At 34.5% G+C, this 16,931-nt stretch overlaps 2 protein-coding genes across 14 annotated transcripts in view; one reads left to right on the top strand and one right to left on the bottom strand.

Annotated features, from left to right (window-relative positions):
* The window catches only part of ANGPT2 (angiopoietin 2), a 45,703-nt gene extending 34,429 nt beyond the window's left edge, over positions 1 to 11,274 (top strand). Inside the window, exons 5-9 of the mRNA XM_039340979.1 lie at positions 536 to 666; positions 3,161 to 3,262; positions 4,462 to 4,628; positions 5,949 to 6,079; positions 10,254 to 11,274. Of these exons, the coding sequence (XP_039196913.1) occupies positions 536 to 666; positions 3,161 to 3,262; positions 4,462 to 4,628; positions 5,949 to 6,079; positions 10,254 to 10,414 (692 nt within the window). The 3' untranslated portion in view covers positions 10,415 to 11,274. The remainder of the gene's footprint in view (positions 1 to 535; positions 667 to 3,160; positions 3,263 to 4,461; positions 4,629 to 5,948; positions 6,080 to 10,253) is intronic.
* MCPH1 (microcephalin 1) overlaps positions 1 to 16,931 on the bottom strand; it is a 112,213-nt gene that overhangs the window by 72,428 nt on the left and 22,854 nt on the right. For 7 of the 13 annotated variants that reach the window (XM_039340965.1, XM_039340968.1, XM_039340978.1 and 4 more), the window contains 4 exons: positions 16,586 to 16,660; positions 16,393 to 16,430; positions 14,830 to 14,992; positions 11,394 to 11,471 (listed from right to left, as the gene is read on the bottom strand). In XM_039340965.1, coding sequence (XP_039196899.1) covers positions 11,394 to 11,471; positions 14,830 to 14,992; positions 16,393 to 16,430; positions 16,586 to 16,660 — 354 coding nt within the window. Of the gene's footprint in view, positions 1 to 11,393; positions 11,472 to 13,579; positions 14,280 to 14,829; positions 14,993 to 16,392; positions 16,431 to 16,585; positions 16,661 to 16,931 lie in introns of those variants that run through there. The other 6 variants (XM_039340975.1, XM_039340972.1, XM_039340974.1 and 3 more) reach the window with 3 other exon arrangements.

Genomic DNA, 16,931 nt, shown 5'->3' with positions numbered 1-16,931 from the left:
ATTAAATGACAATTTGAACAAGAACTTTCCACCGGTTACCACATTGTTGAGGATCTGACTTGTCTTTATAAGCATTCCACAATCAATTCATAAGATATTTGTTTTGTTTAAGGAAGTTGATTCTGTGCAATTTGTCTTACAGTTTAAAAATAGTTTCTTTGAGAACTTCTGAAACTGCTAATGTTTTTGCTGATGTTATCTCTTAAGTAGCGCACAAACAAGTAAACAAATCATACTGACTTAAGTGCAATGTGGAAAAAATATCCTGAACATATGCCAGTGTCAAGAGGACTAAGTTCTAACTATCAAAGAAGTGTGGAAAAACAATTAAAGACTGGAAGCAAACTTGTATTGTAAGGAAACTAGATTTACAGACCTTACTTAAACAGTAAACAGATTGAAGAGGCTGGAAAAATGGTAGACGGGGCAGGTGGAGAAAATAGTATATAGTATATAGATCAAATCTCCATTGCAACTGAATTTAAGAGATTTTTATAACAGCTTTCTTAATGTGTTTTTGCATTTTGCTTTTTAGCATCTAAGAGTGCCTTGATCACTGGAAAAGAACAGATCAGTTTCAAAGACTGCTCAGAAGCATTCAAGATGGGGTTTACAGCAAGTGGTATTTACACATTAATTTTATCTAACACAGGAGAAGAAAAAAAGGTATTACACTGTCTTGGTTATGTTAATCAGAATGGGAAACTCTTTCAGTATCAGAAATATTTTAAGTTATAAGTTGTATAAATTAAAAAGTTTAATCACTCAGTTTTCAAGGTTAGAAAAAAGAGAATCTTAACTTTCAGATTAACAGAATATATTGAAAGTATTATCTTAAGTCCAGTTCTGATCAGAGATACTATTTATAGCATATAGTAGAATACGTCAACCATATGCATTTCAAAGTATGACTGGGTTTTTATATTAGTTTTTTAATAGGAGCATAATGTTGTCTCAAAGTGAGGTCAATGTTAGGGCAACAATTAGGCAGGATGATTGATGGGACAATTTTTATTCCCAGACCTGCTACACGGAGTAGAATGATTACAGTGTTTAGACTGCCATCACCTTCTTTATTTGCAGCAGTTTAATGGATTATCCTAGCCTTAGGAGTGTAATCCATCAAACACTATTACTGCTTAACCTTCATTAATTTTGATGCAACTTGCTGGAATCCCACATACTACTCCAGGAAAATTGAAGTTCTGCAGAAACAGTCCTAGTGGATTTCATTCTGCCCATGGAAACACCAGAATTACTGTCATTACCTTTTTAGGGAAAATATTGATGGCCTTTTTGTAAGACCAGGATTTACGGTGCTATTGATGTTGCTTTACATTTTATTTTGGGCAAGAGAAACAAAATTGCCTTTTATTTGCCAGACTTCGGCTGTTTATGTTTTGATCTTTTCCTGTCAATGCACACTCTGGCCTCTCCAGAGACTTATAAACATTGCAGCACAATGTACGTTGCTAATCTTGTTTTCTTCCCCCTGCAAGCTTTCATTAGGAAGCGCAATGCAAAACTGACATGCTTGCTTTCTTGTTGAAGATATACTACTGTGATATTGTTAACATCATCTTGCTTTTCCTATTTCTTGCATTACAAAATAATGGCCAAATACCTTGTCTTTTTGTATGAACCTCAGGAAGACGAATAAACGGTATAACATGAGTTTGTTCTTGAAATGGTTGGCCTGCAAGCCTTTCATAAATACCTCAAGATACAGAAGCTGTTAGCTCTGTGGGGTGGAAGATTATTGTTGAGAGGTGCAATTCAAAATCTAATTGGACGTTTCCCCCCCAGTTCTGATGTAATGGACCACATTTGCAGTGCATTCCAAAAGTATTCAGACCCCCTTCACTTTTGTCAATTTTGTTATGCTGCAGCCTGATCCTACAATTGTTGAAACTCATTTTTTTCTCAATCTATGCTCAGTACCCCATAATGACAAAGTGAAAAGAGAATTTTAGAAATGTCTATAAATTTATTAAAAAGAAAAAACTGAAATACCACATTGGCATAAATATTCAGACCTTCCACTTGTTGAAGCACGTGTGGCGGCAATTACAGCCTCAAATCTTTTTGGGTATGACGTGACAAGCTTTGCACACCTGCAATGTTTGGTATAGTTGTGAATGTTGTGTAAAAACAGAAGACCCTATTGCACTTTTCAACTCTTAGTTAGGCCTTAATAATGAAACAATTCAGCCCTAAACGAAGAGTCTTATTAAATGTAATTCCTTAAATATCTAGAATTAGTCATGTATTTCTTTTGGGTTTTTTTGGTCACAAATTTTTCTTAGTTTATCAAAAACAAAATACAAAAATAAAATGAAAATAATAGGAAAACAAAGGAGGAAAAGGGGAAGAGTAAAAATTATAGAGGAAAAGGGAAAAGAAAAGCATTGACTTCTGACTCTTTTTGGCACAGCAGAATAAGTAATAACATGTAACTTCAAGGTTTTTTTTACTTTTACCTAATTGTATACTAGCTATTTCTCTAATACTAAATCTATTACATCAACAAAACCCAAAATCAAAGTTTCATTTTTTTCACCTCAAGCACAAAGTCCAGAAGCGAGAAATGGATTTCTAAAGAGAGCATATTTTCTATGCCATTATATTTCTTACGGAAACCTTAATTCTACAGATTTGCCTGGTTCCCCCAAAGGAACAACAACAACAAAAAAGTTTCAGAAACAAAAACAGAAGTTTTTGGAAAATCAAAACTGGCAGCAAAATATCTGTTTGATGGAGAGTTAGACAGCTTTCACAGTCACCTCAGGAACATGTTTTCATTATATGTGCTCATATAAACAGACATAATACTACAGGCCCTGACACAAAGTTTCCTAGTACTGTTCAAAATGAACACAGAGAGAAAGCTGATTGCTTGTTTGCATGCAAGTACTGCTGGAGTACATTGCTATAACATGATTATGGGAACTGTATTTTTATGTCACATGGGAAGTATATATATAAGCAAGCAAATTTTGCCTCCCATATATATATATGAGCAAGCAAATTTTGCCTCCCTTATATATATATGAGCAAGCAAATTTTGCCTCCCATAAATAGGCCTAGTTTTGTTAACTCTTTAACTTGGATAAAAATCAATTAAATGAGTAACAATTTCTATATCTGCATGACCTGACAGACATATTGTGATATGGAGACAGCGGGAGGAGGCTGGACAATTATTCAGCGACGCTTAGATGGCAATGTAGATTTTGATCGAACGTGGGCGGAATATAAAATGGTAAGAGAACAATGTGATAAGCTCAGTGAACTCTGAATACACCTTTGAGTATTTTTTATTAGACTCTGAATATATATCTCCTTGGTGCTCTAAACGACATAGTCTCACTCTGATTAAGTTGTAATTTTAAATTTTTCCAGCATTAACATCCAAGAACTTTTTTTTTTACTGAAGAAGCCAGAAAATTAAACCTATAGCCTTTTGCTTCTTAGGCCATGGACTGTACTGTTGAGATATAATATAAAAGATAAACAGCATTTCATGCAGATAAATACTGTATTCAAATATTCTGTGCTGGGCATCTCAAAATTCTAGTATTTACCCTGGAATGGGTTGTCTTGAATGCAGTCACAGGAAAGCTAACAGTACTGGCATTTATTTACAAATATGTGTATATGTTTTAGAAATATGCAAATAAAGGACTAAAGTACCAATACACAACAGATATTACTCCCCCTTCAGATTTGTAGAGGATCCATCCATGCTAAAAGATTCATACACTGATATTTTGGATGTTTCTTCTCTCTCTTCCACTGCTATCTCTATTAAACTACTTTTATTAAAAAAAAACTTGAATAAAGGCCTAATTTCTTCCCTTACTTCTGCCTACTTAGATAAACATGGCTGAATTGTATCTACCCATGCCCTGGGTTTTCTTTGTTACAGGACATCCCTTGAATACTATCACCTAATTGTTACCAGCTACTAATAATCTTTTCAACAGGTATTATCTCAAAAATGTCATCTGATGACATAGTTTAAAACTTTGCAGTAACAAAATCGGAAGAATCCCAAGAATTATCACAACCATTTCCTTCCTACTTACTACTTTATTTCACTAAAACCTGAATACTATTTCCTGTCAATGGAGAAAAATACATAAGGCAATTCTGCTGTAAAATGAAATATAGATTTCATTTGTTGTACATAGTCTGTTAACACAGTAATGTTGAATTTACAATTATGTTTTTAAAAATATGTATGATCTTTTTTATGGCAATTTTCTCAAGAGCTAACAAATAAATGGCTCCACTTGGTTTTCCCATTTCTAAAACTGTGTTTAAACAAGTTCACTTTCCAAAATGGAGAAATTCAGAAGGTTTGACAGAATTCAGATGACATTACTTTTTCAAAGATGTGAAGTGCTGACCTCAAAATGAAACAAAACAATACATTTAAATATCTAATTTGGATTACAGGGATTTGGAAACCCTTCTGGAGAATACTGGCTAGGAAATGAATTGGTTTCTCAGCTAACCAACCAGAAGCAATATGTTCTGAGAATACAACTGAAAGACTGGGAAGGAAATGAGGCATATTCTTTATATGAGCATTTTTCCTTAGCAGATGAAGAATTAAAATACAGGTAAATCAACACAGAAGAGTGCACAGTTGTTCTCCTATGACATTACTTAGTAATTGCATTAATACCATTTGCACGCTATTCTTGTGTTACATAGAAGTGGGACTGAGGATGATCTGTTTTGTGGGAAATGCGTAAACATACCTATCTCATATACCAGTTCTCTACTCAGAGCTTGGAATGATTATTTGTTTTAAGAAGACTTGAAGGAGACAATTTTCATTTTACTTGTTGTTGATCACTGGTGCATAATTTTCCAAACAATACCAATCAGCAATCACTATTTTGAAAAGTATTTTAAGAAACTTACTTTTGCATTTGTATCAATAAAGGATTTAGAATATTATAATAATGTTAGTATGCTACGAATCTCACTTATCCCAAAATAATTATATCCACAATTCTTGTATATTTTCATATTAAATTAACATACTCTCAGGAAGAGATGACTGGAAACAGGAATATAGCTACCAGATATCACTAGATGAGCTTTATGACTAAGAAGCAAAATTAAAAATCATTTTTACTGCAACCTAACTACTTCTTCCTCTGGAAATAGCTGTTGCATAACTGAGCTTACGTTCACGAAGACAAAAGAGCTTATTACCCCAATTCTTTACAATATTAACAATAATTTCTACATATGCAAGTGCAAATATACTTCCTTCTGAAATGTAACCAAATCTCCCTTCTCCTTATCCACCACCTTAATCTCTTCACTCCACTTGTGTTCATATGTACAACCCTCCCCTTTCCCCCATATCTAGTGAACCTTAGTGGTCCTAACTGGAAGTTGCCTTATGCCAAGGTGGACAGCAAATAAACATAATAAAAACAATCAAACAAACAAATAACCAAAGAAATATAGGTCAATGATTCGACCGACTCTTCCCTCCTCTCACTTCTGTATGAATTCCAAAATGATGAAGGATTGATACAATACGTATAAGAGGAACAAAGTAGAATCAAAGTCTTTATCAGTAATTTTTCCATATAGATTTCAAAGTATTTTCCTGTACAGTGCATGGCACTTCTTAGATACAGATTACCATAAACAACTGATTAAGATTTACTACCTCTAGTTATTATTGTTGCTATTTTAAAGCTAGTTCAACAATTCAGGAGAAAATATATTAATCTTTTTTTCATAACAACATATGCTGTTGACAAAAAGTCCCTGGCATACTCTCCAAAAGGCAAATCGTAGATTGTTAACCAGAGAAGGGAACAGGATACTTCTTGGAAAATATTTCCTCTCAACAGAAAAGCCAGTGCAACCACTTTAGCCTGCAATAATTTGTTTCCCATTTTGCTTGTCTACAGAATCAACTTTAAAGGGCTCACGGGTACAGCCGGCAAAATAAGCAGCATCAGTCAACCAGGAAATGGGTTTAGCACAAAGGATGTAGACAACGACAAATGCATCTGCAAATGTTCACAAATGTTAACAGGAGGTAAGAGCGGCATTTTCTCTTCTCTTCCTATTCTCACACTTTTCTATTTCTGTTGGCACTTTATCTATCCATAAAGTAAAAAGCAGATACGTTTGGTTGTGCCAGCTGTTATAATAAAGTGGAAAGATCAGAATGACTTGTGTAAGTAAACTAAGGCAAATCTACCAGTATACTATACTAGCAAGTTGCAGAATCAAGCCTAATTAGTACTTGGATGGAAGACTACCAACACTTTAGGCTAGATTGGGAAGCTGAAACTCTTTCCACAAGCAGTGCCAAAAACCTTCTGTACAGGTAGTCCTTGATTAAAGACCACAGTTGAGCCCAGAATTTATGCTGCTAAGTGAGAAATTTGTTAAACAAAATTTCCCCCTTTTTACGACTTTTCTTGCCACATTTGTTAAGCGAATCACTGCAATTGTTAAATTAGTAACATGGCTGTGAAGTGAATCTGGCTTCCCCGTTGACTCTGCTTGTCGAAAGGTCGCAAAAGTTGATCACATGACCCTGGGAACTCTCCAACCGTCATAAATATGAACCAGTTGCCAAGCGTCTGAATTTTGATCATGTGAATGTGGGGATTCTACAATAGTCATAAGTGTGAAAAATGGTCAAGTCACTTTTTTCAGCGACGTTGTAATTTTGAACGGTCACTAAACAAACTGAGGTAAGTTGAGGACTATCTGTACTATGCAAAGAAAACTACACAGACCTATATGTGAAGATACCAGGAGTCGAGCTCCACCAACTCAAAATATTATAACTGTAAAAGTCACTTTTCAATAGCTACTCTGGAACAGCAGAGAGAATATGAAAGAATAGAGGAGGCAAGCATAGTCCAATCAATGCTCTTTTCACTCTTTCGCACCAGTGCACGGCTATAATCACAGCACAGCACAGCTACAGAGAAATAGTTCAGGAAATTGGTGAGAATTTAATGAGATCCGGAAAAATCTCAGAATTAGCACACTTGGCCCTGGCTCCCTGAGTTAACCTCCACATGATTGTCTTTAATGAGATCTGTGAAACCCCACAAAGATATTATTACATTAGCATTAACATCAGCTACTGAATGACATACAATGAAAAATTAAACTGATTTGCTTGGAAAAAGGAAAAGAATGTAATCTGGGAAAAGTCTAGAAGTTGTATGGTGCCTTCTACCCATATTTACTCCACAGCATTTCTATTAAAAAGAGTGGGAGCCAAATGTATTTTACTAATGGGTATCTAATACTTTTAAGATTAGTACCAGCGTATCTGTGAAAAATTGTTGAGCAATACAGTTAATTCATTTTGGAACAGGTTCTGCTGGGATTGAAAGCCCCCTTATTATTAGTTTGCAAAGATAGTGATGCTATCTATTATTTAAGTTTTTAGTTTGGGTGTTTGGTTTTTTTTTTTTTTAAAAAAGTCACACGTTTTTTTTAATGTTTATACATTCATGCTGTGAACCTTACAGAATAATTTGGGAGTAGCATATAACTTGGTCAAAACTAAACTAAAGAAAAGAATACGGCAGCTGTGTTTTCCACAGAAGTTTGGATGATTGCAATGGGAAACGGATGCTGGGCTAAACAGGCATTTGATCTAATCAAGAAAACTGCATTTTATATTCTTGACAAGGATCTAAAGCAGTATTTCTCAACCTTGATAATTTTAAGGCATGTGGACTTCAACTCCCAGAATTCCACAGCCAGCAATGCTGGCTGTGGAATTCTGGGAGTTGAAGTCCACATGCCTTAAAATTCTCAAGGTTGAGAAACACTGATTCTAAGGCAAGGGTTCCCAATCTTGGCAACTTTAAGATGCATGGACTTCAACTCCTAGAATTTCCCCACTGCCTGGAGAATTCTGGGAGTTGAAGCCCACATGTCTTAAAGTTGCCAGGATTGGAAATCCCTGAACTAAGCTATATTTATAAAACTGGAGAGGGTGCTATTATGGATGCAAATAATAAAGAGACTGTAATTCTAATATGACAGAGCATTTTTTTTCTTTTGATACTTTTTAATGCAGATTTGTTATCATCCTCTCTCATAATTCCACAAAAGATCTCTTTCCCATATCTCATCTCTTATCTATAAACAACTTATAAAGCTTTGTTATTCAATCCAAATCAGCAAAAGCCCATTAAGAGTTACCAGGAAATATAACACATATATTTTAATCTTAATCAAATAAACTAGTTTTATGTTCCTTTATTTTATTTGTAACATAGTAACTTATCAATGCAGCAAAAGATCTCTTCTTTCCATATCTTACCTTTTACATATAAAGAAATCTTTAAAGCTTCAGCCATAATCAAGAAAATCCATTAACTATCAGAAACAACATATAGATTTTTAATCTGATCAAATAAAACAACTCTGTATTCATTCCATCTTCTTTTAAGAAACTTAATTTCTTTAGTGTCCCAAAAGTTGATTTTGTAACTCATAAGGAGTTTCTAACAAGTCTCTTTTGTAAAACCAAGACAAGAAAGTTATCCAAGCCATTCTGATTTATTATTTGTCTGCCCCCTTTAATTATTAAGATATAAGCCAGTTTCATTTGTAAATCGAATGCAACTTTTTTTCCTTATCATTCTTGCAGCCTGACATTTTTAAATCCACTTTCAGAACTACATCTGAATTAGCCCTAGTTTGTTTTATCCAGTAATAATCTATATTATTTCTGAATCTATTTTTATAATAGCAGACAATTTAAAGAGTAATTTATGAGTGCATAGTCCCCAAATATCCTTGAAGTCTTCCAAGTTCATATATTTTTAATCCATTCGATATTAATTAGTCATTTATAATTTCAGTTTTTTCTGGCTCCCTCTAGTGTCCAACTTTCAAAGTCCCTCTTGTCATTTTTTCTATTTGTTTATTTATTTATTATTTATTTTATTTTTATCCTATCTATTACTTTATAAGTAACTCAAGGCAGTGAATATACAGTACATAATACTCCTTCCTTCTTTCCTTATAACAACAATCCTATGAAGTAGGCTGGGCTGAGAGAGAGTGACTGACCCAAAGTTCCCCAGCTGACTTTCAAAATTAAGGTGAGATAAGAACTCCTAGTTTCTAGCCTGGTCCTTAACCAATAGACTAATCTGGCTGTAAACACTAATTTTCCATGGGAGCATTTCTTAAAAATTAGTTTCAAAATCTTTATACACACACACACACACAAAAACTATATATATATAAGAATTTTAAACAACCCAATTAATTGTAATTAATTTCAAAAATTTATTTCAAGTTCCTCTTACCCCTTAATTCATTTAGAACTTTCCAGAATCAATGTTCTAATCACCCTCTTGCTGTTTATTCAAATATAAGATTTTTTAAAAAGTCCTTAAGCTTGAATGAAACTTTTTTCATCAAAGGTAGAAGAAAACTCATCTGATGTAATGAAACTTGCCTTTCTGAGGGTTCTTAGTATAAAAAAGCCATTAATAAGCAATTTTCAGAAATGATTAGGAAAGAAAGTAGGCAAACCCAGTGTCCTTTTGAAGGCTCTGAACTGTGGCTTGGGTAGAGATGACTTTTCTTCAGCTCCCAAAACTTTAAAACTCACCAGAGACTGTTGTCTTACAGTTTCCTTGTGAAGAACCACTGTATGGAGTGCTTGTAGGCAATCCTGGTCCTCTCCTTGCTCAGGAGAGGAATTTCAAGGAGCGATCCATTCACGGGTTCTTCATTCTACTACAGTTGTTGACTTTACTCTTGCCGAGTGTTTTTAGTCTGCCATTGCTTCCCTGGAAGTCCCCAGGAAATATTATAGATGCCTTATGTTTTAAAGAATGTTCAATTTTGGGGGCCTGTAAGCATCCTCTTTGCCTAATCGGCTCAGTGCTTACAATCAATCACCATGCAATGTAGCTCATTTGCAGCATAAGTGATAAACAAGGATCAAGATGGTTTCAATAATACCAAATACTGGCTTTAAGAGTTGTCTCTTTCGTGAGGCTTTTTTCATGTTTAGCCCTGTAAAGCAGTTATTGTCAGAAGGGTGCTCTGAATTAGCACTTGGAATTTGAAACTTAGGGTGAAGCATGAGATAGAAATATGGAAAATATGTCAACTATGTGTAAATATTCTAATTAATGGTACGTCCAGTTTACAAAATATAAATAGAATGAATCTGTTCTTGTTTCCTGTTTCCTTTTATTTTTATACAGGATGGTGGTTTGATGCATGCGGGCCTTCCAATCTAAATGGTCTATACTATCCATTGCGACAGAACACAAACAAATTTAAAGGCATTAAATGGTACTACTGGAAAGGAGCAGGCTATTCTCTAAAGGCCACAACTATGATGATCCGCCCAACAGATTTCTAAAAAAATCTACACTTTTTGAAATATTATGTTGACATAATTTTAATATACTTTGACAATATGGATACACTATGACCAATTTTTCTGCCTGAACAACATGCATATGCATCCTATAGGAACCAGTGTTTCTAGTCCTGATTTCAGCATTGCTGAATTTCATCACAGTTCAGTCATGCAAGAAGAAATAACTAATGCAATAATGATTTTAAAAGGAGAATGTTAGAAGGATTCTGCAGAACCTTTAAGAACTTTGTTTTCATGAACATTCATGAAGTTTATGCATAACTGGAACTGTGAAATATATCTAGATTGTCTAAAATTTCCTCAGTCTTAAACATTACTTTATATCTTACAACTGAACTCTTAACTGTTATTTTAAAAAGAGCACTGCTTTGTAAACTATATTGTATCTTATTATTCATGCTGTTCCTTGTAATTATGTAAATATTTTGTAATTAATGCCTAGATACGGATTATTGCTTTTAGTAGTCACATATGCAAGGATATTTGGTAGCACATAGTATATTTAATAAGACTGTATAAAATATTTCTATATTTTACATGTCTTTTCTTTAAAATCCAATACTGAGTATATAACAGACCACTATTTTTATACCTTGCATATCAGATAGTTGTATCGGTATTCTAAAGCTCAAAATATCTTTGCAATTTATAGAACACTACATGTGAACTCAGTATAATGTATAAGAATATTGGACTGTCGTTCTTTCTTGTTCTTCTCTGTTAAAATAATACCTGTTAATGATAATTTATCAGTATTTTGGACAGATTAAAAGATCTGCTTCTATTACTTTAGCTTAAAGGAAAAGTGCTAATTAAAAGTTTGAACATCTCTTGAGGAACATTGATTTGGGATTAATTGATATACAGTTCCCTGTCAACATTTTCCATTGCTTATATTTTTATATATGACAATCAGATCATTATATTCTAATAAATTAAAAAGCAAAATATTACTTACAGGAGCTGCAGGGAAATCCACTGACAGTTCAAATGGCTCTTCAGAAATCCAATAGCCATGTTCCAGAGACCACAAAACCTAGACAGTAAACCAGTGAGAATTAATAGTTCTGGTTGAAATGTGTAAAGTAGTCAGTAGTAAGTAGATAATTAGTAATGGAATAGTTAGCATATTCAAGCTTTGCTTCATAAGATTCCAGATAGCTATGCTTTAGCTCATTGCATACAGCGTTTCTTTACTTTATTGAAATCTCATCAGACATTTATCCCATAATAATACAAACAGGCTTCTAAATTTGTGAACTATGCTCAGTCTTAAAATAGATGTTTTATATACATACATACATACATACATACATACATACATATATAGGATCAGGTCATGAACTTGGCCCCAGGGGCTGTGTAACACAAAAGCCAAGCTTATTTGAAACTTTGACTTAGATGAACTGAACATAGTTGAGGGAAGTGAAAATCCTAACTTGCTAGTTGCAATGAATCACTATTCCTGTGCCATCAGACAAATTGATTAAAACCAGGATCATGTATTCAGCACCAAGACTGTGAATACAAATGTTTCCCTTATATAGCCCAAAAGTATTCTTTCTGAGTGAATTAGAGGACTTTCCAAGTCTTCAGTCATAATGGATACATCTAGGGAGGAGATCTGATGGAAACCAGAAAATTTTCAGTTCATAGGTTGAAGTGCCGTCCACTTTTCTCACAATTTCTTCAGACAGTTGCCAACATTTATAACTGCTTGGCCTAAGATTAATTAGTCTTGGAAATTGCTAATTTGCTACAAAATAGTTCCTTCACAAAGCACAGTTGAAACAAACGATGTATGTCTCAAGAACAGTATTTCTTGTCTGAATCTTTGTTAATAAGTTCCAGATTCTCCACTCCCAAATCCATTCCTCAGTGCTCAGCATACATATGCAGAATAAGAGAAACTCCAACAATTAATACTGTTCATCATTTGATCAGTGGTCAACAGCTGGTATGTTCAAAACAGTAACATGCCAAACCCAGAAGGAACATTACAAAGACTCTATAACAAAAGATCAAAACAAATGCAGTTTAAAACCAGTCAATGACTTTTTCCACAGGAACAAAATGACATCCTCTGTGGTTATCTACTTAAATGTGCCATTTCCTCTACAAGCCCCTTTTAAAAAAAATATAGTTTAAAGGGCGAGTGTCCTCTTTCATATTTTTCACCTGTAAAAATATTTAATACTCTTATTATCTGAAGCAAAACATTGTCAAACACTTGCTGAATCTCCCTATATTTCCCATCAAATCATACTAGAATGAATGGCCCAGAAGCATTAAATATTGGATAAGAAACTGAAATATTCTGCATATAATCTTGGTATGGTGAACTGTTTATTTAGAGATATACACATATTCCTTAATTGTAGTACATCAGATGAAAAGGTATTTATAATAACTTTATAGGATTCTAAGAGATAACGTTAAAAAAAACCAGTCTTAAATTCTTTCCTCCATCATATTTTGGGGCCAGCTGCCAGGAAAAAATGCAATTTTCCTCTCATCTTGGCTCTAATAGGAAATATATCACATTGGAATATGTAATTTTTTTCCTGGGCTTCATCACAAACTCTCTGGGATGTCTCTCCATTCCACCTGAAATTAAGGTTCACCCTTACATCACTAATATCTTGTAGCATGACTTCTCCAAATATTACACATTTTTATTTCAAAAGTTGTCAGCTCTACATCTTGACATGGATCATGTGCCTCTAGGCCAGGGGTGTCAAACTCGCAACGTCACGTGACATGTCGCAACATATTGTGACATTTTTGCCATTGCCGGCAATGGGGTGGGCACGGTTTTAGCATGACGCATCCAGCCTGTGGGCCAGCAGTTTGACACCCCTGCTCTAGGCATTCAAATCAGAATGCATATTAGTAATAAGAAACCAGTTAGTGAGAAAAATACTCAATTTACAGGTATTACGAATCAAATAGGCAAGGAAGCATTAAATAGGTTAAACACCATACTATAAACTGTATATTCCGGCATATAAGGTGACCCGGCATATAAGACGACCCCTGTGTTCGGTGCCGAGTCGCATGCCTAGAAAGTCGTCTTATATGCCGGAAACTACCGTTATTTCCAGCGTATAAGACGACTTGGCGTATAAGACGACCCCTGACTTCGGTGCCGATTTTAACGCTTGCGAAAGTCGTCTTATACGCCGGAAAGTACGGTAGTCCAAAAAGAAAAAATCAGCTACAGAAAAGTTGCAATTTAAAAATTATGTAACATACAATAATGGGGAGTGTAATCAGTTCTATTTACAATCGTAGTTCAGAAGCATCTGAATCAAGATAATTTCTTTGAATATGATTACAGAAAATACGATCCATCTGTGACACAAATCCCTTGGCATTAAGGGCCTTCCTGTTTCTGCAGCTGCACTTGGTTTCTCTCCAGTCTGGGAAAGAGGGATATTACCGACTTCTGCTTCTATTACTTTGAAAATCAATATGTATACTTTGAATACAAGGTTATCATTCATTTGAGTGCCTAGGTTTCTGTCTTGTTTCAGCAGATATTTTGTAACAACAGCAGGAAGGCTAAAACTCATAAATACATTTTTTAAGTTAGAAGAGGGATTTTCAATGATCATACACCAAGTTGAAAATATAAACAAAGAAGGCACCCAGTTGTACATTTTAATAGCCAGTTTTGGAGCCTCCAATTTATCTGTACATTACTAATCCAAGAAACAGGTAAGGTCCAGGAAAATGTAAGCCAGCCTTTATTTTTGTTGAGAGGTTTTCTTATTTCCTCATATTTCTTGTACCTCCAGTATACTTTGGTCTGAGAGGGGGAGAACAGAAGAGCTTGAAGGATCTGTTTAGAAAAAAATTTGGATTTTAGCATTTTAACTGCAAAATTATTCTAGTGTAGAGTTCTCTCTAACTTTGTTTAGACTCAGACTTTATGAGTCTCAAGTTTAGAGCTGGCACCAGGAATTGTTTTGGATATTTGGGGCCTCTTTTCTCCATGACTGATGACAATTATAGCATGGTTTTCTACTCTTGTGCGTCAAGAATGTGAATTTGATGAATTTGGTCCCACCTACAAGTATTCATATGGCCAAATTCACTTTGCAAGCCTCTACTATCCACATAATGTGAAATGTGACCAAAACATTTCATACTCCTAATTTATAAGAAATATTCATCTTCAGTTTTTAAAAAAGGTGGTAATAATGTTGTGCACATTTATATGCTTATTTTGCTGTAAAATTAATACGTAATAAACCTAAGCAGCCTTGATTAACAGCAACACTTTAATATTTCACACTGTATCACATATTCATTTACCATTAACGTTACCAGACAATGAACATATTTTTAATGAAAAAGAAAGTATATTGATAGTCATCTGTATTACTTACCCAATCATAACAGACAATCCAGCAGCCCCGAGCAATTCCCATAAGTATATTTAAAGTCCGGCGGGGGCTCCCTGCAATTACATGACTTGTACTTTTGCATACTTCATCAGAAGTCAGAAAACCACCCAGCTTCTTCAGCACCTGCAGAGTTACTTTCTGCATTCTTTAAGAAGAAACAGAGAGTAGATAACTTAATACCTTACATTTCTACAGAAATGATCAATTTATAGTTACAATATAAGCATTATTATAAGAGGTTTGTACAAAACATTAAAATGGCCAAAAGGTATGTTTACTTTGAGCCCATTTCATTGAAAGTAGTCTGACCTCAGCAATGAGCTATTTCTAGCTGTATAATGGAGTTTGGGACAGCCCTATTTGATGTTGAGATATTTCCAATGAGATTGGAACAGATGTTTCAGGGGTCAGAATGTTCCTAGCGTTGAATGTCTTGCACATATTTATTTAAGTAAGGGTACAATAAAGCGGCATGGTAATTCATTGCCTCCAAGCTAAACTTACATACTTTTGAAAATGAATCAAATCTGAAATTGGTACAGAATGTAGAAGCCCAGCTATTATCAGATAAGAATTAGATCACCCCAATCTTCTGCATGCTATACTGTTTTCTGATAAGATTCTGGATCAAATTCAAAGTCCTGGTTTTAAACCACGTGGCTTGGCTCCCATGTATCTCCAAGCAGAAGCATCCTATTCATTATAAGAAGTACACAGCTCTTATCTATTCAACCCAGAAAAGAATGTTTAAGGCTCCTATTTTCATGAACTATATTGAGGGGTGGTAGTCTCTGTGATAAATGTTTCTCTCTGGAGGGAACAGCAACTTCCAGTGGTTCAAATTGGCCTCCGTTTTGCTCCCATGGGAAAGCCATAACAATAGTGTTGAGAGAATATGTGGGATCTGATGGTGACTACTGAAAGAGGACAGCAGGATGGTAGGTGCTGTTATTAATTTGATATTTGAATTGTTTTTTTTAAATCTCTGAATTTAATTTATATAAGTAAGTTGGTCTTATTCCATACTGCAGTTTGAAGCACAATTAATAGGGAACAGCACACAGTGAATGCAGTTCTGACTAAGCATGCATTCTTTCATCATACAGTAAACAGATTGTAACAAACATGTTGTTTCCTAACTGTATGCTAACAAAATCCGTATTTAAAAGTACCATACTTTTGCTACAGTCCCTTCTAAAGTAATTTATGCATAAATTACTTACATAAAAATGATTTAATTAAAATTATTAATATGATGTGTTTTAAGACATTTAGAAAATTTATATTATATATCCAAAGCTAATTTGAATCCTTGGGATTGAAGTCTATATCTGTCTACATTTTTCTGATCGTAGCATACAAATATAAACTATTAATGGGAGTGTTGTTTCCCAAATAGGCCTGCATTAGAGGCCACATTGGTCAGATTTTAGGAAAATGAAATCCAAACATTGGAGGATACTAGACCTAGAAGGCAGTTTTATGAACTACAGAGATATGAAAATATGTGTACATAGAAACATAATCACAATACCTGGTACTTACTCAGGGGACATGCTTGTCATGACTAAGGTTCTCAAAGGCTAAAGATTTAAAGAAAGAAGGAAAAATAAATCAACATTTGCTTGCCCTTAACAATGTCCAATTCTGATGAATATCTAAATCATACAAAGATTAAAGCTTTTTCATACATCTCAACATTTAGGAAGCAAAGTGTAGCTTCTTGTTATACACACACCTGCATGAAGGAGCCCTGTGTACACATGTAGGGTTTCTTCATGTATGGGATTCCTGAGTGATCCTCAGTTCTTGGCTGCAAAGTTAGAGAGGGTACCACTGTACATCTCTGTGCTGAACATGAAAAAGTAGCATACATACGATCCTTGAACATATTTTTTCAACATTCAGTAGGGAAGAAAGAATGCAGTGGAAACACTGTATTAAAAGGTGGTGTACAGGTCACCTGAGCAAAAGACTATTCCTAGAAAACAGCTTTGATGGTCTAGTACTTTTAATCTATAACTACCTAAGTTAATTCAACATGAGATTACCAGTATTGTATTTTAACTGCAAATATTTGTCTC

Source organism: Crotalus tigris, unplaced genomic scaffold (genome assembly GCF_016545835.1).
Source record: "Crotalus tigris isolate CLP2741 ecotype Arizona unplaced genomic scaffold, ASM1654583v1 scf7180000017764.6130737, whole genome shotgun sequence".
NCBI classification, from domain to species: domain Eukaryota; kingdom Metazoa; phylum Chordata; class Lepidosauria; order Squamata; family Viperidae; genus Crotalus; species Crotalus tigris.
The sequence above is the reverse complement of the archived record's forward strand: the minus strand, read 5'-3'. Positions and strand labels throughout refer to the sequence as shown.